We start from the raw sequence: 23,258 nt of genomic DNA, 5'->3' as shown, positions 1-23,258 counted from the left end.
GCTGCGCCTTGGTCCATTCATGAAGACAACCGTTACACTAGCTAGCTATCACAATAATTGTGCAAAAATATGATAGCTAACGTTATTTAGCTAAGCGCTGACAGATTGAAACTGGTATCAACAAAATGTTTCACTCTATCCCATAAAACGTGACATTGCTAACTAGGCATAATTTAGCTAATAAAATGTTAAAGTTCATTAGAAAGTCTAATTAGTTAGACACTCACAGGACAACTGGTAGCTACCTAGCTAGATTGCTTGGTTTCCATTTTCCAACAGATGTTTCTAATCCCCCTGATTGGTCATCAACGGTTACTGGTCTTGGAACTTGTTGCCATAAATTCAAGTTGAATCTTGAGAGAATTGTCTGCCAGAAATAAACCTCTGGCGAACTGTTTGCCACTAGTGGCAATAAATATTATTGTTGCCAAAGGTTTGCAGCAGATTCACCACTAGTGACAAACATTGCAAACTTCTGGCAACATTTTGTGGCAGACTATTTAGTTTGCATCAAATTTGCCTCAACAAACATATTTTTTTAAGGGTTACTTTGTCAGTTACCTGTACGTATGAGATAATAATATAAACTAGTGAATAGGTCTAAAACATGTCCTTTGTTTAGCTCCAGGTCCCTGGTGGGGTGTTTTGGGGGATACTCCCTAAGGAAGTTTCAGGAATAGACTAGTCATGTCCAGTCGCTTATTTCCCCTACAGAAATTATTCCGTGAGCATGTGCAGACTATCTCCAGGCAGCTGGGATGGGATGACAAGGGAAGCCAGAGAGATAGGTAAAACAAGGAGAGGCAATCTACTTTATTTGATAGATCATGGGTGTTTTTGCTGGATATTGATCGTGAACTGTATTGTCTATATGGGTTTTGTATAGGCTGTTGCGTGAGACAGTCCTGGGAATTGCTTGTCAAATGGGCGACCAGGAAATGCTAAATGAGGCATCTGTTTTATTTGACCAATGGATCTCAGGAAACATCAGGTAAATATTAGTCTTGAATTAAATCATTAAATGACACATGATCTACTTACTAATCCAGCTGCAGTACATGCTAATGTTAGGCCTAAACTGATGGACACAACTAACTACTTTATTAGCATTCCTATTCCTAAAAGCATGTTTATCCCATTAAGCCCTAATGATAACATGACCTTTGACCTCCAGCAGTGTTGGGGTGAACCTGCGCCTGTTGGTGTATCGCTATGGCATGAGGAACTCAGGCACTGAGGCGAAGTGGAACTTAATGTTTGAGAGGTACAAAACAGAGACCTTGGCCCAAGAGAAGGACAAGCTCCTGTATGGATTGGCATCCGTGGAGAACATCACTCTTTTGTTCAAGTAAATAAAAAACATGAATTATCTTTATAAATTATTTTTACATGAGTTATTCAAAATTGCTTTTAAACATAATCCAGTGAAAAGTTATTACTAGAACCCCAGTACATTTGTTGGCAAGAGTGTGCAAAATTGTTTCTGGCAAACATTTAAGTTTATTTAGCTAGATATGACTTGAGATAATGCTGCTTGTTAGAATTGGGTTGTTTTTCAGCTTACTGGAGGTTTCCAAAGATGAGAGTATTGTGAGGACTCAGGATCTGTTCACTGTGGTCCAATATGTCTCTCTGAATCGCTACGGCAAGACCATGGCCTGGGACTGGGTCACTCTCAACTGGGACTACCTAGTGAACAGGTGAGCCCATTCTCTGAGTCACTTGTCTGAGTCTGAATGGAGAGTTACTGAGTCCAGAGTCATTGAAGTGATAGTGACTGAATGGAATGCTGTAAGTCAATTTACTGAATCAGTAGCAACTGAGCCTAGAGTGCATGAATCATTTAAATACTGTGACAGTTTTCAATTTCCTTTTGTTTTGTTACAGATACACTATCAATGACAGGAGCCTGGGGCGCCTGCTGACCAGAATCAGCACCACCTACAATACAGAGCTACAGCTGTGGCAGGTTAGAACAGGGACATTCTACTCATAGAATTAGAATAAGTAAATCAAACAATATACCACTTAAGTTGAGACTAACACTGGTGTGCTTGAATTTAAGATTGACTGTGATCTATGTTGTGGATTGTGTCTTTTTATGACTGACTGTGTTGACTGTGTGGTTGGGTTTTAGATGGCACACTTTTTCAAGCTGAACCCTAATGCCGGGGCTGGGGAGATGCCTAGGCAGCAAGCTCTAGAGACAGTGAGGAACAACATCGAGTGGGTCAGGAGAAACAAGGCAGAGATCAGCTCTTGGCTGGAGAGCAATGTCGCCTACTGATGACATCAGGTCAACATAAGACTAAAGAACCCATGCCTAATCCAAATAAAAAACCTTCATGCTGTTTCCATTCATTCATTAATTAATTCAACAGCAGTGAAATCACGCCACAGGACTGCCTTTCTAAATCAAGAATCAAGTCCCTCTGTCCTGGATGTCCTGCTGTGCTAATCAAACACTTCTGATGTGATTGTAACTCAGTGAGACACTTTATCTTTACTCAAGTGGAATCACTTTACAGTACTTAGTACCTTTCTTGCATTACCTACAGTATATTTGTTTTAAATTAAGGAAGGACAAATAAAAAACAACATTTTGACACAAATATTTCATTTCTTATTAAGTGCTTGGACAGAATTTGAGATGTCATATCCAAATAACCATGATTACTTTTAATCTCGGGTCAGGTATATTGATCTATATGTACAGATGTATTTCTAAATAATGTTTCAAACAATGCAAAGTTTACAAATGTATATACTTTGTAGAATGTAGAACTGTATTAGAAAAAAAGAAGTGTATATGCAGTCTGGATGAGTGTTGCCACAGGAAAGAAAATAAAGAAAGCATAATGTTGTACACAAACATACTTTATTGTTTGTTTATGCTAATATTACAGTAAAGTAAAACACATCGGGACTACAATGGCTAGAATGTCATAAAAAGAGCAATTTACATGGTAAATCCCAACATATCAAAATAAAATCCAGTTAATATAGAAGCACCTACCCACGTGGTCCAGAAACACTGGTATTGGACAGACTCTTCATTGATGTACAGCAATGTAGGGCAAAGCTGTAAGGTTGATGATGTCTAATGTGTCTCTAATTACATAAAATGACTTTCGTATATTTTGAGGTACCTATAAATAATGGGTGACTTGGGATGTGCCTCAGTACTCTTGAATTGAGTATTTTCCAGTTCTCTCATGACCACTGGTAGGGTCTAGAAAGCCTGGTAGGGTGGGATCTTTTAAACTTGCTTACACGTATCCCATCCTCTAACAGTATACTCAATGACAAGTGTAATCAAAGAGTTTGGGGGAATAAAATCATCATAGAATGTAACATCTAGCAATCCTCCCTCATTGGGTCAAAGGGAGCTGGGAAATCGTCATGGGAACCTGGTTGTTGATGGTGATCCGTTGTCGGGTTTGACATCGGAGCATTCCTGTGATCGCTCTTCTGAACCTGAATAGAAAGTCCACAAGGACAGGACGTTAATAGGTTGTAACTACTATACAGTGTGTACCTATACTGTAATTACACTTTAAATACACAGGTATTATGGTCACTTACTATAAAGTGGGATCAACAAGAAGAACGGGCGAAAGCTTACTTTTTGTTGGCAATAACGTAGATGCAGGGGTTGTAGAAGGTGGAGGACTTGGCAAAGAGAGGACCGATGATAGCCATGGGAGCAGGAATCTTTCTGGGGTCCCCAAAGGACGCCCATAGGCACACTATGGAGTACGGCGACCACGCCACCAGGAACATGACAATCATCACTATCGACATCTAGTCAGCAACGACAGATCAGAGAGAAAGATTCATGTAGATGTAATATACTGTACATAACCTTCTGCAGATTGTTATAACCATAGAATCCTGCGTGTCAGTCAAACTGTGAGGTTAAAATGGTCCATATTGAGAGGCAAAGCTGGGCTAGAAGAAGAAACATGTGAACACACAGGACTGGATGGAGAAACACTGGCTTACCTTAGTCACATCCATCTGGTCTGACCAGTCCATGTTAATGCTGTCCAAGCGGTTGCTGGCTTTGTATCTCTTCATGGTGACAGACACACTGTAGTAGCAGTAGAACATCATTGACAAAGGGATGAGGAAGTTCACAGCGATTACTGCCATGGTGTAGGAGACAAAGCCCCTGGAAAAGAGTCACTGTATATGATTAATGACATAGAATGAATATTATCTTCATGCCATATAATCCTTGAAATGACCCAAAGTTATTTTAAGTACGTCCCAACTCACGCATCATTATTTCTCCAGTTGATGGTGCAGGTGGCACCAGTTGGGTCAGGGGCATAGCCGGCCCAACCCACCACGGGCATGGACGACCAAAAAACTGCGTTGAGCCATGCAGCCAGAATGAGGAGTGTGTATGAGCGGGTGGTCATCTTCTGCCCTGGAGAACAGTAGGAAAAGCAGGGAAATGGTTTAGCGGTTATGCAGATGTTTTAGGCTCTTGTCAGTTTACAGCGATTAGCCTATCTTTTACCAAGCCAATAGTAGCTACTACCAAGAGACTACGGACAGATGAACTACAAACCTCCATGGAAAGTAATAGAAGACTGTAAATACCTATGTCAGGTCTACAGATGGTTAGATAGCGGTCAATGGCCACCACAGTCAGCAGTCCAATACTGGCCATCCCAAAGAAGATGTTCAGAGCCGCATAGATCTGGAGGGGAAAACAGTGAGCAGCATCCCTCATTTCAGAATCTGTTTAGCAGGATTAAAACATTGGTTTCACGTGGTCTGAAATCCAAGAACAGGTGAAATTGAGTGGATACTCCCACGGATTTTACTTTCTCCTGTCCAGGTCTTTCAGATCTCCTAAAGGAGATTAAGAGGAAGTCTGTTTACACTATTGAGATGCAACTTGGGAGCCCTCAACATAACCACAGACTGGACTTGGGCCTCAGTCAGCATATCTAATCAGAAGGCCATTGTCAATTTCACCAGCCCACCTCATGTCCAATATATGGTTCTCAAACTGAAGGCTTCAGCCCCAGATTAGTGTCACATGGCACCGAATTCCTGATTTCACACAGCACCTCCTAAACATCTTAATCTCAGATCATTAGAGAAGTCTAGAAAATGTTCTAAGAAATGCTATTTTTGGCTTGGCCACGTGAGGTGTTAAACACTGTTGTACTGAGGGGCAGTTCAAACCAATCCAGCAAACGTTAAGTCCGTTTTTTTGCACTTGATATAGAGTTAATATAAAGCATATGAAGTTTGCCTGATTTTATTTCGTACATTTTCATAGTGTACAAATATTTTTTTCTTCAAGTTTTACAAATGGCAGGTTCATTCAAACAGTACCATTGACTAGCACAGTGGGCTCATTACACCTACCTGACATCCAGTGTAGCCAAACTTCCAGCTCCCATGGAGGTCAGAGGCAGCAGACATGGGATAGCCGATGCCGGCCACTCCAATGTCAGTGAAGGCCAGGTTGATGATGATGGCATTGGTGGCATTTCGCAGCTCCTTGAATTTGACAAACATCACCAGTACCACAATGTTGCTGGCCAAACTGATGACACCTGGTGAAGAGAAACCTAAGCTTGAAATGTTTATGTTTTCTGATCAGGGCCGGACTGGGACAAGAATTCGGCCCTGGTATTTTATCCAAACCAGCCCACATCACTGGGCGAGCCACCAAGCTAACGACTTAGGCTATTTTGCAAATTAGGGCCTGTCATATGTGTTACCCTGTCAACATAGGACTACAGAATTTACAGATTATTTTAGTTCAATAGAGATTAATTAGATACATCTTTATGTGCACTAATTTAAATCATAGGCTAATTAATTTGGGGTTCAACAGCTGAGGAAGTAGAAACTCAAAACATATTAACTAGATTGCTAACTCTAAATATAATACCCACTGCTAGTAGCCATGTATTAATCCAACAGTAAATGTAATGTCCTAAATAAACGTTGCAGTTGTAGGCTATTACCCGTGAGACCTACTGGCCTCTGCCCTCCTAATAGCCATTGCGCATTTCGTGCACGCTTGCAGCTCCATATCTCAAAGCCAAATCAAATATCTTGGTTGTAAAATAGTTGCTATTGAGCTGAATATTGAAAGTTGAGAAGCTTCCAAAGCCATGTTTTTCCTGCAATTGCATCTAGAAATATTATACAATCAGAACGCATTTTTCTCGAGCGTATAGGAGGAGGAGAGTGCTTCACTCATCACAGCAGCAGGCCCCAGCAAAACAGGCACAGCGGCAGGGCAGACACTTTCATTACAGGAATCATGAGGATAATGCACTTTAAACAAAAATAGGACATTTTGAGTGAGGTGACAATGTAGAATGTGCTCTTTCTAAGTTCATCGGCACCAACTTTCCGTTTCTTATTATCCGTTATCTTGGCTGTCTAATTGATGACAGAGTCGGAGCAGGTCTCTTTGCTAATGTCGCGTCTAACTTTGAATGTGAGTTTGTGTGTCACGTCCTGACCAGTAAAAGAGGTTGTTTGTTATTGTAGTTTGGTCAGGGCGTGGCAGGTGGTGTTTGTTTAGAGTGTTTCAGGGTTTGTTGGGCTATGTTCTTGTTAGTCTATTTCTATGTTAGTTCTAGTATGTCTATTTCTATGTGGTGTTTATTGGGTTGACCTTCAATTGGAAGCAGCTGCTCCTCATTGCTTCTAATTGAAGGTCCTATTTAAGAGGGGTGTTTTTTCTATGGGATTTGTCGGTAGTTATTTCCTGTTTTGTGTTCGTGCACCTGACGGGACTGTTTAGTGTCGTTTGTTATTTTTGTATACGTGGTTCTTTTTGTTTTCCTTCTTTAATAAAATAAGATCAGTTTACACTTTCCCGCTGCGGTTTGGTCCAATCCCTACGACACCCGTGACATTGTGTGAGCTCAGAAAACCGATAATTCAAAGGCTCATTGTATATTATTATAACGGAGAAATTTAGCAAAAATCATAAAAAATTATCTTAACAGGCCCATGGCCTGCTGGCCGTGTCACTGTTTTCATTTTCCATTTTTTACAACCAGCCCAACCAACAAAATAATGGTCCAGCCCATCTGACATCTTGCAGAATGGCCAGATGGCCAATCCACCTCTGTTTCTGATAAATGGGTGTTAGCCTACTCAGCCTACTCAATGTAATGGCTCTGGTGTCATCTTTATTATTCCCGAAAATTGTCCCTTCTGGTCCCCCCCCATAAAAAACACATTCTGTTCTTGTGAATCAGACTAGAATATACCAGACAGAACAGCGATTCAAGTGATGCTTGCCCAACAATAGTTGAGCAAGACTGTTTCACAGGTAAATTAATGCCAACTCATGGGGAAAACTTATTTCAAAAGGCCACACTTGCTTGGTAGGCCTACTTGTTACATAATGACACCAGCCGCGTGAGCTGTAAGAGTGTGCCAGAGCTAGACTTGCCTCTTATGAATGAGAAGGACTGTGTGGGGTGGGCCTCATTGAGAAATGCTAACAGCACCCAGAGACAAGAGACAGCTTTGGCCCACACAAAATGATGAAGTGCAGAGGTCATGTCAGGTGATTTACCATACAGAGGGGAGAGAGGACGAATCTATTTGACAGCTGCACCTTTGCAAAAAAAATACAAATTTTGGTTTCCCAGTGATACCACTGCTATAGCAATCATCAATCCATGTTGAAGTATCTCTCAATCACTTTCATAGATTACAACAGTAGTATTACATTTTATGACTAACATTCCCTCATAACTTGTCACACCAAGCGAGAGACATTACAAAGGTATATTATTCTGTCAGGCATGAAGAGTGTACAGTACTGTATAAATCAATCTAAGAAGACATCAACAATCCATCATCTAAAATCTATCACAGAGGGAGCTGTTTTATCATCACAACAATGATGAATTATGTTGGAAAATAATTATAATAGCAGTTACAGTAGCTTATAAATAAATCTGAGAAACACATAAACATACAGAAAAACATGACAAACAAACGACAAAACGCCATTACCTATCCTAAAATAAATTCAGTTGATTGACAGTGTTGTGGAGGCTATGCAGTGCATTTGTACCTGCAGTGATAAGGTATGCCGCCACTATGTTGTGCTCCAATTGTGAAAAGGCACTCTTTCCTCCGTAGGGAATGACCTCCCCTGTGGTGTTGACTCCAGACTCCATTCCAGTGCTTCAGTTGCCTCAGTGACAAACACCCTATAAACTAACAGTGAAATAATAGGAATCTTCTACACCAGCAAGATACCTTCCAGATTATTTTCGAGTCCACAGTAAAAAAGTGGTCCATGCAAAAGGATGGGAGCCTGTGAATAAGAAAGCTGAAACTAACGCTACCTCTCCTCCAAATACAAAGAATGAGGGAAATTCTGGAAAGTTTTTGAGTCTCCGAATGGTGTGTGTGCATGTACGCATGTGCGTGCATGTGTGTTGGGGAGTATTAAAGGATTAGAGCGAACATTCTCCCCCTTATTACCAGATACTGGGGAGGTTGTTGTTTGTGCGTAACATGGGTAAGGGGAACACAAGAGAGGCTTACAAGTCACATGGAAGCTTTTCATAATGGAGTTGAAACCCACGTGAGTCCTGACTAAACATTAGAGCTGCATAGGGGAACAGAAATAAGGCAACAATTGCAGTTGTGAATGCAGTGGAGTGATACTGTGTCTGAAGAGCCTTGTTATGCCAAGTTACTTAAATGGATAGCTGTATGTGTGGGTTCAGTTTGGGCCCTGACCAGTTTCTGTGCTTAACAACCCCCAGTCCCTTTCTCTGTGACATATAGCAGGATTGTATTTGCAGATCAAAAATGTGTGGGGACTAAATATCATAATACTATAATGCAGAATTCACTACCATGTATCTAACACTATTGCTATGGCTATTGTTACTACTGCCACAATGATTACTGTTTGTTGTTACGACTGACTTTTCGAAGCAGGGAACCAATATTGACGTTCTGATGATACAGGGTTGAACTCACAGATACTGATTACTAAAGAACGACCATTACAATAGACAAGGTGCCCCATCAACAATACTGGCCTTGCAGTGATGGCCAAGTAGGCTTGAGGCCGCTGGATAGCTGAGTGTCCAATGAGAACAATGACAGCTGAAGAGGACTGAGACACTTTCATGATGGATGAGCATGGCAGTTTGGCAGTTTGGCTCAAACCAGTATACTGTCTGAATAGAATTGATCACCAATTACAACTGATACCGCAGCTTTAACACTTGACTTTATTGAACATGCAGTAAGCAATAATTTCAACATCAGTGACATTGTTGGTCTTTTTAACTACATCCTCCCCACAAACAACAGATCACAATTGATTTAACACACGCAAAATGTATCTTATAAGAAAATAAGTGTTTTTTGTCATTGAAATAAAAAACAAATATTGGACTAAAATTGATTTATCATTAGAAATAATACAATAATTCAAGAAAAAAAATGTTGACCACAAACTAAGAGACGAAGCCATGGAAGATGAAGGCTGGGCATCTACATGACACGTGTCATTGGATTGGCATTTTATAAAGTTTTATTTTTGAATAAGGGTTAATTACCAATAATCATATAGTTGGAGTCTCCTGCCTTAATCATATTCTCATTGGCTATTATTAGTATAGGAAGATATACAGTAGCCTACTTGAATGTTATCCAAATGTTATCAAAAAACAGCAACAACAACAAAAAATGTATAAAACATTCAGATTTTTGCCAAAGGCACAGCTAGTTTCCATAAAGCAGTTCCAGGCACTGATTTTACACAGAGAGCTCAATTCTGATATTTTTCCACTAATTGGTCTTGTGACCAATCAGATCAGCTCTTTCGCCAATAAATGGGCAAAATATCAGAATTGGGCTGCATGTATAAACACCGTCTTTAAGGCATGGGATGGGGGATTGATTAGACTCAACTCCAGAAATCTTTATTCAAACTGATCAATATCCTCGGGGTTGTTCTGGAATCCAGAGGCCACTATCTCTCGCAGTTTATTTGTTTCCTTTTCAGAAGGTGGGGGTAATACTGCATTTAGCTCATTTTCAATTTTCTCAAGTCTTGCTTTGGTCCTTGCCTTGTAAAGTTCCTTGTTCTTCAGGACAAGAGCTTTGATATCCTTTCCGGCGTCATCACAAGAGTCAGCCAATATTATGCGTTCACCTTTGAAACGTGGGTCTTTGGGATCCAAAGCCATGAGTCTTCCTAGGCTGCCGACTCTGTCCATCAAGTACTTGCTGGAGACCTCAGTGTAGGTTCCAGAGATCATATTCACCAGGTTTGCAATGTTGGAAGCTTGAAATGCCTGTTGGTATATCATATCCTTCAAGAACATATTTGAGTCATACTTCATGTCTGGTTTCCTGGCTGTTTTAACTAAATCCTGCAAGGATGTGTTCAGACAGGTGTCAATGATGTTTGACACCATCTGGAAGAATTGCACCATCTTATGCCATTTCTCCTGCAGCTCTCCCATTGCACTTAGACCTTCAGCCAGCATCTTGATGGTGGTGTCAAAGTCAATCCCCTCGACATGAAGGTTTCTCATTTTGTTGAGGGTTTCGACTAGCACTCTATTCTTTTCCTCCATTTTTTCCAGGGATTTTTCATACATCTCCCTGGCATTTGCAAGCTGGGTTTTCATCTGCTCTATGCGGAAGCGGGCATTTTCTGTCGCGGTCTGACTTGCAGATCCTGAGCTTGCGCTTCGCGCTTTGCTCATTCCGGGCGGATTAACAAAAAAGGCAGATGTTTTTGTGTCTTTTTTTCCTGAGGAATCAAACTGCTGTGCAGAGGTCATTAGCTTCCTGATTCTCTGGATCAGTTCTTTGTTCTTGGCATCATCGTCATGCTTGCCCTCAGGAGCCAATGCACTTAGGTCAGAGCAGATGGTAATGCCCTGTTCACAAATTTTCTCTGCCTGAGGTTTTGCGGGACATTGGTCTACGTCTTTTATGTTTGACAGCACATCTTCGATTTGTGTCTTCAACCAATCAGGAATCAACTGTCCTGTCTTTTCATCTAAAAACTTTGACCATTCGATTTGGTCCTTCTGAATAAGGCCAACTAAGGATTGGGCAATAGCAAGAAGTATAGAAGACTTGCTAACTATATTGTTTGATGCAAACATGTCTTTTGGACTTCCTGATGTATCATATTTTGTATGTGTATCACTACTGTCTGCTGCAATTGTGGCATTTGTTGCTCCTCCAATTAAAGAGTTAATAGAATTGGTGAATCCCTCTACAAAGTTCATTCCAATGATGTCCCATCCTGATGGCATGGAGTCGATAGCCTTTTGGAAGTTTTTATTAGCCTCTTCAAGCTGCTTGCCATGTTTCTTAAATGCCTCTTCAGCTTGTCTATTTTCCTTCTGTAGTATGGCTTTCTTGCATTTTTCGTTCTCCAGCATCTTCCTAACCTCTTTTAGGTGACTGCCATATTTCTATTACCATTGATATGTTCTAGGACATTTGAGACCTTAAGGAGCATCAAGTACTGCTGGAATGTCTACCAATGACATGTCCATCTTTTTGTGATAAATTACACTGGTCACTCAAAACATTTATAAAGTACTTTTAAAGTAATAAATAACCCTTACTTCAGATTAGGGACTGCAAAATCTTTATTAATTATTAGTAAATGGTTTATAAGGACTTACATTAAACATCTTATGAATGATCTTATGAATCATTAAAACATAATTAAACAATTGTTTACAAATGTGTGAATAACCAGCTTACTAACACTTACAAATATTGGAGTATTGATTAATACATTGTGAGCAAACTGTTTGCACATTTCCTACAAATGTTTTATTACTGGACGTTATAAAGTGTTACCACAAAATTATCTAATTGTGTTTAACATTTTCAGGGCTGGTATCATAAACTTGGAATAAAAACCATGATTAATGGAGAATGTTCTTATTCTTTGACTTAAAATGATGATAGATGGAAAAGTAAACATTGGACTGTATGAACTTAATGATAAAAGTATTAAACTTGGTCCACTAATGTTAGACATCGTTAATAAGAGTAAAAAAAATAAATAATCGAATTTCACTATCATTTTTAATGTTTTTGTACTGTCTGTGTTTTTTCTCTAAAAATATCCAAACAATTGCGAGATCGTATTATTTTAACCTTTAGATAACCAATTAAATTTACACATTTAACGGTGTAGTTCACTTTATTCACATTTTCGCTAATTTTCAACTTCCCTAGGATGTTGTTTCATACAACCCATTCTTAAATTGGTTAACGGGTTATTTATCATTATCCAGAATAACCTGGCAAGGAGTTTGGAAATATAGTAATGCTAGTGGAAAAATAATATATTAGTTATAAATTGGTCTCTCAAAAGAGACCTGGACTGTGAAGACTGCCAACAAAAGTAGTTATCATTATGTTGAAATTCTTAACAAGTTGTTTTGATAACATACGTTATATTCCTAATTTTAAGCGTTTCACAGAAGATAAAAAATAACTAAATAGCTTTGAACTGGATACACTTTGCAAATTGGCAAATTGTGTGGCAAGCAGCTTAACGGCAATAGAAAAGCACTCAATCTAAATACAGAACATGACAGTTGAAACAGCGCAAAACAAGCCAAATAGCCAACAAGATAGTCATGCTATAAATTATTGATTTATTCTGTTCCACGTGTTATTGTTTTTTGGCAATTCCATTTTACCTCTAAGCAGTTCTCTTCTCCAGAGGATTTGCGATTGTTGGTCTTTTCAGTCCACACTGATTATATACGTGCCATAGGGGGCGTTTCCTCATTTAATATGCCGAGGTAAAGCCAGTTTGAAGTTGGATATTCGACGGATATTCGCGCTTTCAAACCTCAATAGCTTTCAAATCACTTGAGCCACAGACTCCAAATAAGTGTCATGATGTTGGAAAAATTGCGCACAACATTGCACAGGTCTAATTTTCATGATTTGGACATTAATTCGCTTTCCAAAGCTAATAAACATGTGGAAAAGTGAGCAGCATTTTGTATTCCAAATTGAATTAGTTAGGGAGCGTAAACAAAGTACAAACTTTTTTTACATTCAAATTTCAATAGCTCCTTAGTCATGTGACCTACTGACTTCAAACAAGGTTCAGAATGTTCACTGACTACCCTTCTATATTGCACACCCTTTAGTTTGTCCATTTTTATCTCACATGGTTTTACATGAATTTTTCAAAATGTAGAATTTCAATAGCTCCTTGGTCATGTGACCTAGTGACTTCAAACAAGGTTCAGAATGTCCACTCAGTGGCCCTACACATTGCACACCCTTTAGTTTGTCCATTTTCATCTCACACGTTTTTACATTAATTTTTCAAAATGTAGAATTTCAATAGCTCCTTGGTCATGTGACCTAGTGACTTCAAACAAGGTTCAGAATGTCCACTGACTATACCTTCATATCGCACATTCTGGTGTTTGTCTACTTTCATCTCATGCTATTAGACTTAAATCTGTAAGCTTTGCAGGCCTTCATTTTACATGGGTGTTCAAAAAATATTTTTTAAGTCAGCAAATGTTCCATCCTTGCAATAACTATCTTTCACATGGACACTGAAAAGATCCGAATGGCTGTATGTGGTATGGATCAAGGACAGGAGAGGTGTTCAAACAGAGGTTCTCAAAGGAAGGCGCACAGGTAGGCCTCATGAAAAACAATGTTTCATATGCTCTTTTTAATCACAGTAATAGGCAGTGATTTGTCAGTCACAGTGAGCTTGATATGGGTCATTTAATAGTAAAATCATTTAAGGGATCAATACATTTCTATATTGCTTCCCCAGTATCTGCATGAACCATCAGGCCAAGTGTTTTTGGTTGACCCTGCTGGACAGAAAGAGAAGGAGGAATCGGAACACGCTGCATTCAAATTCAGGTCTTAGTTATTCCATTGTACTGGATCTAATACATATTAGCATTTTACATACATTCATAAGTGTAATACTTTTTTTATGACATACTGTGAAAAACTCTCTTGGCTGCTGGCTCTGTCACTTTCAGACATGCACAGAGCAGACTTGAACCACAGGGGTTCTCTGTACAGAGAGAGTAATCCAAAAGGCACAGACACACCCCTTGACTTTCTATTGGCACTGTTGACCTGTATGTATTCTCTCCTGGTTGGCTCTGTGGTGCACAGTCTGGCAGTCTGACTAAAGTGCCAGAGGTATGAGGAGATGTCATCCTTTGTATTTATGGGAACAAATATTTCCTAACATTTTGGATCCTATTCTTGGACAGCTAGAAGACACAATGCATCAATGCAAAAACATTTTTTTATGACTAATTACTGTCCATGAGTAACCTCAACCTTGTGGGTCTATGGGTGTTTGGGCCAATAAAGTACCAACTCAATTCTACCACTGACTAGTCTCTCATGCCCCTATGAACGGGGACACAGGGCAATAGTTTTTAATCTAAACCAGCCCTTTTTTACTGGAGTACACTAACCCCTAATTGGGGCTCTTTTCTTGACACATAGTAGCAGTTTACCAGATAAGAAGTCAAGAAGATCAAAAAGTAGATTGTTGTAAGGGTGTATTACATCCTGTGCTGGCCCATTGTCATATCAATTCTGGATTCTGGTAAAATCATAGCTGAAAAATGCCTCTATGTATGTATATACATTTTCTGCCAAGACAGAACTGCCAAAGGGGGTGGAGTTGCAATCTACTGCAGAGACAGCCTGCATAGTTCTGTCATGCTATCCAGATCTGTGCCCAAACAGTTCGAGCTTCTACTTTTAAAAATCCACCTTTCCAGAAATGTCTGTCACTGTTGCCGCTTGTTTACAGCCCCCCCTCAGCCCCCAGCTGCGCCCTGGACCCCATATGTGAATGAATTGCCCCCCATTTATCTTCAGTGTTTGTACTGTTAGGTGACCTAAACTGGGATATGCTTAACACCCCGGCCGTCCTACAATCTAAGCTTGATGCCCTCAATCTCACCCAAATTATCATGGAACCTACCAGGTACAACCCCAAATCCGTAACTCAGGCACCCTCAAAGATATCATCCTGACCAACCTGTCCTCTAAAAAGTCCTCTGCTGTCTTCAACCAGGATCTCAGCGATCACTGCCTCATTGCCTGCATCCGTAATGGGTCCGCGGTCAAACGACAACCCCTCATCACAGTCAAACGCTCCCTAAAACACTTCAGCGAGCAGGCCTTTCTAATCAACCTGGAAGGATATTGACGTCATTCCGTCAGTAGAGGGTGCTTGTTTATTCTTTAAAAGTTCCTTCCTCACCATCTTAAATAAGCATGCCCCATTCAAAAAATGTAGAACCAGGAATAGATATAGCCCTTGGTTCACTCCAGACCTGACTGCCCTTGACCAGCACAAAAACATCCTGTGGCGTACTGCATTAGCATCGAATAGCCCCCGCGATATGCAACTTTTCAGGGAAGTTAGGAACCAATACACACAGGCAGTTAGGAAAGCAAAGACTAGCTTTTTCAAACAGAAATTTGCGTCCTGTAGTACAAACTCCAAAAAGTTCTGGGACACTAAAGTCCATGGAGAATAAGAGCACCTCCTCCCAGCTGCCCACTGCACTGAGGCTAGGAAACACTGTCACCACCGATAAATCTACAATTATCGAGAATTTCAATAAGCATTTTTTTTTTACGGCTGGCCTTGCTTTCCACCTGGCTACCCCTGCCCCGGTCAACAGCTCTGCACCCCCCACAGCAACTTGCCCAAGCCTCCCCCATTTCTCCTTTACCCAAATCCAGATAGCTGATGTTCTGAAAGAACGGCAAAATCTGGACCCCTACAAATCAGCTGGGCTAGACAATCTGGACCCTCTCTTTCTAAAATTATCCGCCACAATTGTTGCAACCCCTATTACTAGCCTGTTCAACCTCTCATCTTATTGTCTGAGATCCCCAAAGATGGGAAAGCTGCCGCGGTCATCGCCCTCTTCAAAGGGGGAGACACTCTAGACCCACACTGTTACAGACCTATATCTATCCTACCCTGCCTTTCTAAGGTCTTTGAAAGCCAAGTTAACAAACAGATCACCGACTATTTCAAATCCCACTGTACCTTCTCCGCTATGCAATCTGGTTTCAGAGCTGGTCATGGGTGCACCTCAGCCACGCTCAAGGTCCTAAACGATATCATAATCGCCATTGACAAAAGACAACTCACCAACTACTTCTCTGATAGAGTTCAGTGTGTCAAATGGGAGGGCCTGTTGTCCGGACCTCTGCCAGTCTCTGTGGGTGTGCCACAAGGTTCAATTCTCAGGTCGACTCTTTTCTCTGTATACATCAATGATGTCGCTCTTGCGGCTGGTGATTCCCTGATCCACCTCAACGCAGACGAACCAATCTGTATACTTCTGGCCCTTCTTTGGACACTGTGTTACCTAACCTCCAGACGAGCTTCAGTGCCATACAACTCTCCTTCCATGGACTCCAACTGCTCTTAAATGCAAGTAAAACTAATTGCATGCTCTTCAACCAATCACTGCCCGCATCTGCATCTACTCTGGATGATTCTGACTTAGAATATGTGGACAACGGGCCTCCCAGGTGGCGCAGTGGTCTAAGGCCCTGCATTGGAGTGCTAGCTGTGCCACCAGAGATTCTGGGTTTGAGTCTAGGCTCTGTCGCAGCCGGCTGCGACCGGGAGACCCATGGGGCGGCGCACAATTGGCCCAGCGTCGTTCGGGTTAGGGAGGGTTTGGCCGGCAGGGCTATCCTTGTCTCATTGCGCACTAGCGGCTCCTGTGGCGGGCCGGGTGCACGCTGACTCGGTCGCTAGGTGTACGGTGTTTCCTCCGACACATTGGTGCGGCTGGTTTCCGGGTTGGATGGGCATTGTGTCAAGAAGCAGTGCGGTTGGGTTGGGTTTCGGAGGACGCATGGCTCTCGACCTTCGCCTCTCCTGAGTCTGTACAGGAGTTGCAGTGATGAGACAAGATTGTAACTACTACCAATTGGATACCACGAAATTGGGGTAAAAATATATTTTTTTATAATAATAATAATATGTGGACAACTACAAATACCTACAGTGAGGGAAAAAAGTATTTGATCCCCTGCTGATTTTGTACGTTTGCCCACTGACAAAGAAATTATCAGTCTATAATTTTAATGGTTGGTTTATTTGAACAGTGAGAGACAGAATAACAACAAAGAAATCCAGAAAAACGAATGTCAAAAATGTTATAAATTGATTTGCATTTAATGAGGGAAATAAGTATTGTGTATTAATTTACCTATAACTAATCATAATTCCATTATTTTTACATAAAAAAGAGAATACTTCAAAATGAGAAGATCCTGCCATGGAAAAGACTGCTGGGTGGACATAAAGTGGAAAGGAGGGGAAATAACTCACACCATGCAGCAGGTCACCTTCAGCTGCGGGGTCTTTGTAATGCAGGTTTGATAGTTATATTTTCAATAATGAATGGTTAGCTGTTATGTGACAATTAGGTCAAAACTCTATTTTATTTTTTGGTGTAGATGGCCAAGGAAGTTGCACTGAACTTCCCCAACATCCCCTCCAAAATTGATATGGAACCTTCAAAAACACATGGAGCAACTGCGAAAAGAAATGTCTGAGGATATACTAAAAATGTCTGGTAAGTAATGACATTTAATTCAAAGTCAATGTAAATTGTTTATTTTTATGTAGTTGTGTGGGACAGCCATATGTTCAGTTCATGCCTATGATTTCAGAGTTCAACAAAGCCAACAAGTGCTTCATGTGTGCCACTGATAAAGAACCTGGATGTGGCCCAAAGACTGACTGGGTTAGTAACCTTACTTAACATGCTTATAATCTTTTGACAACAGTGACAGCATGTAAGACAATTTATGATATAACACAATGGATGGCTAATTCGTCATTCGTCATACTGCATTGATATTTGATATTATTTGTAACGTGTTACGTTTTGTTTTGATTGAATGTTTTGCATGCCAACGGTGGTTCCATGTGCTGTGCCTAGGAATGAAGACAAAAGAGTTCAACAGAGTAAAGAACACAAACTGGAAGTGCAGTCTTTGTTGTTGAAATGTATGCTTTTCCCCATCCACAAGAGGCTCTGAAATGTACATCAACCAGGGATAAAGAGAAAGTTAACACTGTGAAATGCTTCATACTTAATTGAAGTTAAGTGTCTGTTGACATGTTGGAAAAGATTAAAGGTCTACAATTTCTGTTTAATTTGTCAATATTACATTTTTATTCATTGATTTACTGGCCACCATTACTGTGGTTACATGTTCAGTATATGTATTGACCAGCAAACCCACTGCAGCCTACCTCACCTGCTCACTCTCCATCCCTGCTTTGGACAATTTAATAGCATGACTCTCGTACTTTGCCCTTTTCCTTTATGGTTGATATTAACGACAAAAGGAGATGTTATCTGTCTCTTTCCTATTGTGTACCACTGTTAAATACTGTGGAAAAATAAAAAACAGGGAAAATAAGTACTTAGAACTACCAATTATTGTAGATAAATATTAAAGAAAAGGGTAAACACAACACTGGACTGAACCCCCTAATTGTCAAACTGATATTAATGTACAACAATATAGAAGATACATGACTAGAGGTTATGCAATGTGGGTGTATATCCACTGCATGCTTCTTAGGTGTGTAATTGACATGACCAAGGAGCTATTACAAATTTGAAACTATGAAAAATGTACATTACACTGTGTGATTTTACGGTACACAAACAAGAGTGTGCAATATATATATATATATATAGTCAGTGGACATTAGGTCATATGATCAAGGAGCTATTGAAATTCTACTTTTTGAAAAATTCATGTAAAACCATGTGAGATGAAAATGGACAAACTAATGGGTGTGCAATGTGTGTCTATGCCATCGGGTTAGCTACAACCAGTTTTGAAAGTGTTAGGAGTAATGGTTAAAGAGCTATTGAAATTTGAAAATTTTGATTTGTCCCTATGTTGACGGTCCCTAACTGCTGTTGGTGGAGGTAAGGAAAACTACAGGCGAATATCCGGCGAATATCCAACCTGAAACTGTCTTTACCTTGGTATTTAATATTTGCATATTTGCAGCATCAAGTCAATTCTACTTTTCTAGAATTGTTTACATTTTGCTCAATGATAGCATTAATCAATATATTTGGTCACTTGAAAAGTACAATGAAATATCCACCTGTATTTTTTTGTGTTATGTAATAAGACTGTTAAAACAGCAACAAAACAATAGCAGTATTTGACAGCAAAGTGTACATACATCAAAATAATTTCAATTCTTATTTTAAATGTATGACTTAAATATAGTATAATTTTGTCAACTATAGTTCATAAGCTTTCCACACAAAACTGTATGAGCATTTATAGATCACAACATGATTGGTTAAACTGTATTGTACATATTATAAAACAACCACCATACATGCAAAGTATAAAAGCTGTTACCTTCTGGGCAATACATCTCACACACTGTCCTCACTACAAGAAGGGAACTATCCTCTACTGACTGGTGAGTCAAAATGTTTTATTTGTCCTCTGTCTTGCCTTTTACTAATGTAAACATGTCACTTGATAAGTTTAGTACTTCTGATGTCAATACTAAACACTTTTGAATAACTCAATTTATAAGTGTTGTATAAAAGTGCATTTATCCAAAGTAAATTACAACTATTTCACTAGTCGTCATTCCTTAACAGTACCTAGTCCATGATTTCTATGATTTAATGAAAAAAGGTTTTAATGTTTGAACTGTTATCACTTTCCCTCTAAACAGACACCATGCTGTCACAAAAAAAGAAGAGAGGAGGACTTTTTGAGAGAAGTTGTCCCTAGTTTGAAAAATGGAATGGTTCATTTCAGAGCTATGGCAGATACTCTACTCAACTTTGATAAAGATCAAACCAAGGCCCTGAAGCTGCTGCTGGTCAACAACTAGCACATGTAGACAAGTACTGTGTGGAGCTGACATGTAAGAAAGGAAAGCTTGAGTCTGAGGATAGACGTCTGAAAACCTGTTTAGCTAATCTGGAGAGTCAACATCAAGCTATCAACGATTCCTTGCAGAATTACAGTCACGCCTTAGACAGAGCTAACTGGAACAAGATGTCCACCCAGAATGCTCTGGATGAGTGCAGGGACAGGGCACGTTACAACGAAGGAATACGGAATGCTGGGATTGGGATTATGTTTATTCCCATCATAGGCCTCATCGCAGGTAAAAAGGCTATTCTCTGATATATTCACACAGAGTTGATAAAAACTGTAGGTGAAAATTCATGACTAGGGTTGATTTTCAGTAACTATACTGTTCTCTTTGAAGTAGAAAGAATAATCAATATAAGCTTAAATATTAGACATGTAAACAGAATGAAGGCTGAAGCCCATGTGTGTGTACAAAGCGAGACCAACATCGAATTGACCATTGGACATGTAAAAAACAGAACATAAGCAGAATCTTTTTTTTATTTTTTATTTTTGAAATTTTATTTCACCTTTATTTAACCAGGTAGGCAAGTTGAGAACAAGTTCTCATTTTCAACTGCGACCTGGCCAAGATAAAGCAAAGCAGTTCGACAACATACAACAACACAGAGTTACACATGGAGTAAAACAACACACAATCAATAATACAGTAGAAAAATAAGACTATATATAATGTGAGCAAATGAGGTGAGATAAGGGAGGTAAAGGCAAAAAAATCTGTGTGGATGAGGCAAGTTAAACTAACAAGACGTGACTGGTCTGGGCCTTATCTGATCTTGTGAAGGCTACTGGACACGCACATGAGTAATCATACATAGACAGCCTCAGCCTGAACTTGTAAAGACCTTTGGACAGGAACATTAGCTAAGGGGTATGTATGCATGTCATGCCACCAATAGAATCTCTGCCCCAATATCTGAGCCAATAAGAGAATGGAAACTTTGTAACGAAACAAGATTTGTGAAATGGGGTGATGACGTTATGTAAGGGTAAAACTGTATAAAAGCCAATCACTAAGAATGAGGAGCCAGTTCTTCCATGGAGGTGCTCGGCTTTGTTGCTCTCTGCAATAAAGTCTAATTGAATTTACAAGCTCCGGTATCTGAGTAGTATTTGATTTAATATTTTTTCACAACAAAACACATTTGTTTATCAGATAATATGGCAACCACTAACTACCACACATAGTAGTACTAATTTTCTATATTTTTTACTAGCACTACTACTGTACTAACATCAAAATATTAGAAGTAATCATGATAAAAATACTAAAAACGACTTTCTCTCTCAGGGTCAGTGATGGTTGGTGTTGGAGAAGCAGAACTAAATAAAGCTAATAGGCAGGCACAGCAAGCACAAGAGGAAGTTAACCATTTTCAGAACTTGGTTAATTCCTTCGCCTCCCAGTTAGCTACAAAGAAGCAAGAGAAGACTGAGCAAAAAAGGATGATTGAAGAATGTCAAGACAACATCGGGAAGACCCATGTGAGTCTCAATGAGACGAAGAGTAAGCAGATAAAAATAGCTGGCTTTCAGCAGAAGTTGAGGAACGCTGTCCACTTTCTAAGTGTCCTGGCTGGCAAAGCTAATGTTGCCATGGTTGTGAGTTCTCAATCTGTCATCATCCTGGAGCCACTGTGCATTGTAATGGCAGAGATTGTGAACCTCTTTGGTCAAGCTGTAGGGGGGAAGTGTAATCAGTTCCTGCAGGACAGGGACATACAAATGGCCATTCAGAGCCTGCAGGATGTCAATCAACGAGTCTCAGCCATTACTGGCAAGCTTGGTCTGCTAGATGATCAGTTTTTTTAAGCGAAGTGTGTCTTACAATATCATTTGTAAAATTAGACATTTGCGCTTTGTGTGGAATTAAATATATTAATTTAGATTGAGATATTAATATATTAGTTTAGATCCTCTGCTAATTTGTAACAGTATTTACTGTAGGTCAACATCTTGACATTTTCCTTGCTTTTGTCCTGATGATAATGCCATTAATTATGAGAGAAAGTTAAAAAGTTCTTTGTTTCCAACCTGTCACTTACTAATCGTACATGCATACCAGTATTGTGCTGTCACAATTGTTTTAAAAGTTTAAAATCAAGAGTAAAACATTTCCTCTTTTGAAAATCATGAATATTGTTTCCATGATTCATATTATTGTATGATTGACATATTTCATAATGATTGATAATATGACATTACTGAAAGTAATTACAACTACAAGTCTGTGAATAATTATTAAAACAAAAGGGTCATGCCTGATATTGACATTCGACACAATTGTTTACTCGCTCAGTAAAGGGCGTCAATGAGTGTGTTATTACATAGCCACACATCTAGAGCAGTGGATCTCTATCTTTTGTGATTACTGTACCAACAATCACATTTTGCTCTGTCCAGAGTACCACCAATGTATCTCCTCGTGCATTTGACCAGTAGTCCTATGATCTCATGAGTTTTTACAAGTAGCCCCTGTGGATAGGCCAAATTCCCTAAAAAAAACACTGATCTAGAGGTTGTATTTTCAAGAGAAAACTGTGTTTACACAGCATTACTTGTTTTTTGTCCTAACAGTGTTTATATAGTCAGTCGCTGTGGAAAAATGTGGAATATTGAAACAATTTCACATCTGAACACATTAGTATTAAATGTGTGAATTACTGTAGTGTCAGAAATGCAGGCATACATATAACCTTAAATGCATTTCTAAAACAAATTGTATACACTAATACTAAAAGCACTCTACATTATTTTCTTAAAAGTCCAACTTCACCAACAACTGTTCATAACTTTGTGATATGGTTACAAGTTCACAGTGTCATAGTTTTTAGACCAAATGTGTCCTTCATTCACATGGCATGCTTCTCAAGCGTTCAATAACAAGTTGATACTTTTGAATAGGATATGGATACATGGGCTCATACTGAAAAGACTATCAAATCATACATAGACTATTTTCTGGGGGAGGAATTTAAGCATGAAACACTCAAGTGAGCAGATACAGTACCAGCCAACATTTTTGACACACCTACTCGTTGCAGTTTTCTTTATTTTTTTATATTTTCAACATTGTTAAACTATGAAATAACGCCTATGGAATCATGTAGTAACCAAAAAAGTGTTAAACAAATCAAAATATATTTTATATTTGAGATTCTTCAAAGTAGCCACCCTTTGCCTTGATGACAGCTTTGCACACTTTTGGCCTAATCTCAACCAGCTTCATGAGGTTGTCA

General features: G+C 39.5%; 3 protein-coding genes and 1 long non-coding RNA gene across 5 annotated transcripts in view; 2 read left to right on the top strand and 2 right to left on the bottom strand.

The window, feature by feature from the left end:
* enpep (glutamyl aminopeptidase) overlaps nucleotides 1–2,612 on the top strand; it is a 30,254-nt gene extending 27,642 nt beyond the window's left edge. The window contains exons 15-20 of one of the 2 annotated variants that reach the window (XM_029713255.1): nucleotides 715–788; nucleotides 887–991; nucleotides 1,178–1,348; nucleotides 1,560–1,700; nucleotides 1,888–1,969; nucleotides 2,138–2,612. In XM_029713255.1, the coding sequence (XP_029569115.1) occupies nucleotides 715–788; nucleotides 887–991; nucleotides 1,178–1,348; nucleotides 1,560–1,700; nucleotides 1,888–1,969; nucleotides 2,138–2,287 (723 nt within the window). In that variant the 3' untranslated portion in view covers nucleotides 2,288–2,612. Of the gene's footprint in view, nucleotides 1–714; nucleotides 789–886; nucleotides 992–1,174; nucleotides 1,349–1,559; nucleotides 1,701–1,887; nucleotides 1,970–2,137 lie in introns of both variants that reach the window. The other variant, XM_029713254.1, reaches the window with a different exon arrangement.
* A 247-nt stretch (nucleotides 2,613–2,859) lies between these two features.
* Nucleotides 2,860–9,162, bottom strand: rrh (retinal pigment epithelium-derived rhodopsin homolog). Its single transcript, XM_029713257.1, has 7 exons — nucleotides 8,084–9,162; nucleotides 5,392–5,582; nucleotides 4,612–4,711; nucleotides 4,282–4,435; nucleotides 4,006–4,174; nucleotides 3,626–3,804; nucleotides 2,860–3,477 (listed from the first exon to the last, which is right to left on the bottom strand). The coding sequence occupies exons 1-7, from the start codon at nucleotides 8,187–8,189 to the stop codon at nucleotides 3,372–3,374; spliced, it is 1,005 nt and encodes a 334-aa protein (XP_029569117.1). The 5' UTR covers nucleotides 8,190–9,162; the 3' UTR covers nucleotides 2,860–3,371.
* Nucleotides 9,163–9,246: 84 nt separating this feature from the next.
* On the bottom strand, nucleotides 9,247–13,065 carry LOC115162191 (uncharacterized). The gene has a single exon (XM_029713256.1). The coding sequence runs from the start codon at nucleotides 11,439–11,441 to the stop codon at nucleotides 9,960–9,962; it is 1,482 nt and encodes a 493-aa protein (XP_029569116.1). The 5' UTR covers nucleotides 11,442–13,065; the 3' UTR covers nucleotides 9,247–9,959.
* A 7,944-nt stretch (nucleotides 13,066–21,009) lies between these two features.
* LOC115162189 (uncharacterized) lies at nucleotides 21,010–22,290 on the top strand. Its single transcript, XR_003869492.1, has 2 exons — nucleotides 21,010–21,117; nucleotides 21,311–22,290. It is a non-coding gene; the product is annotated as an uncharacterized LOC115162189 (long non-coding RNA).
* Nucleotides 22,291–23,258: the final 968 nt, after the last annotated feature.

This window comes from Salmo trutta, chromosome 25 (genome assembly GCF_901001165.1).
Source record: "Salmo trutta chromosome 25, fSalTru1.1, whole genome shotgun sequence".
Lineage (NCBI taxonomy): Eukaryota > Metazoa > Chordata > Actinopteri > Salmoniformes > Salmonidae > Salmo > Salmo trutta.
Note: the sequence above shows the minus strand (reverse complement) of the source record. Positions and strands in the feature narration are given on the sequence as shown.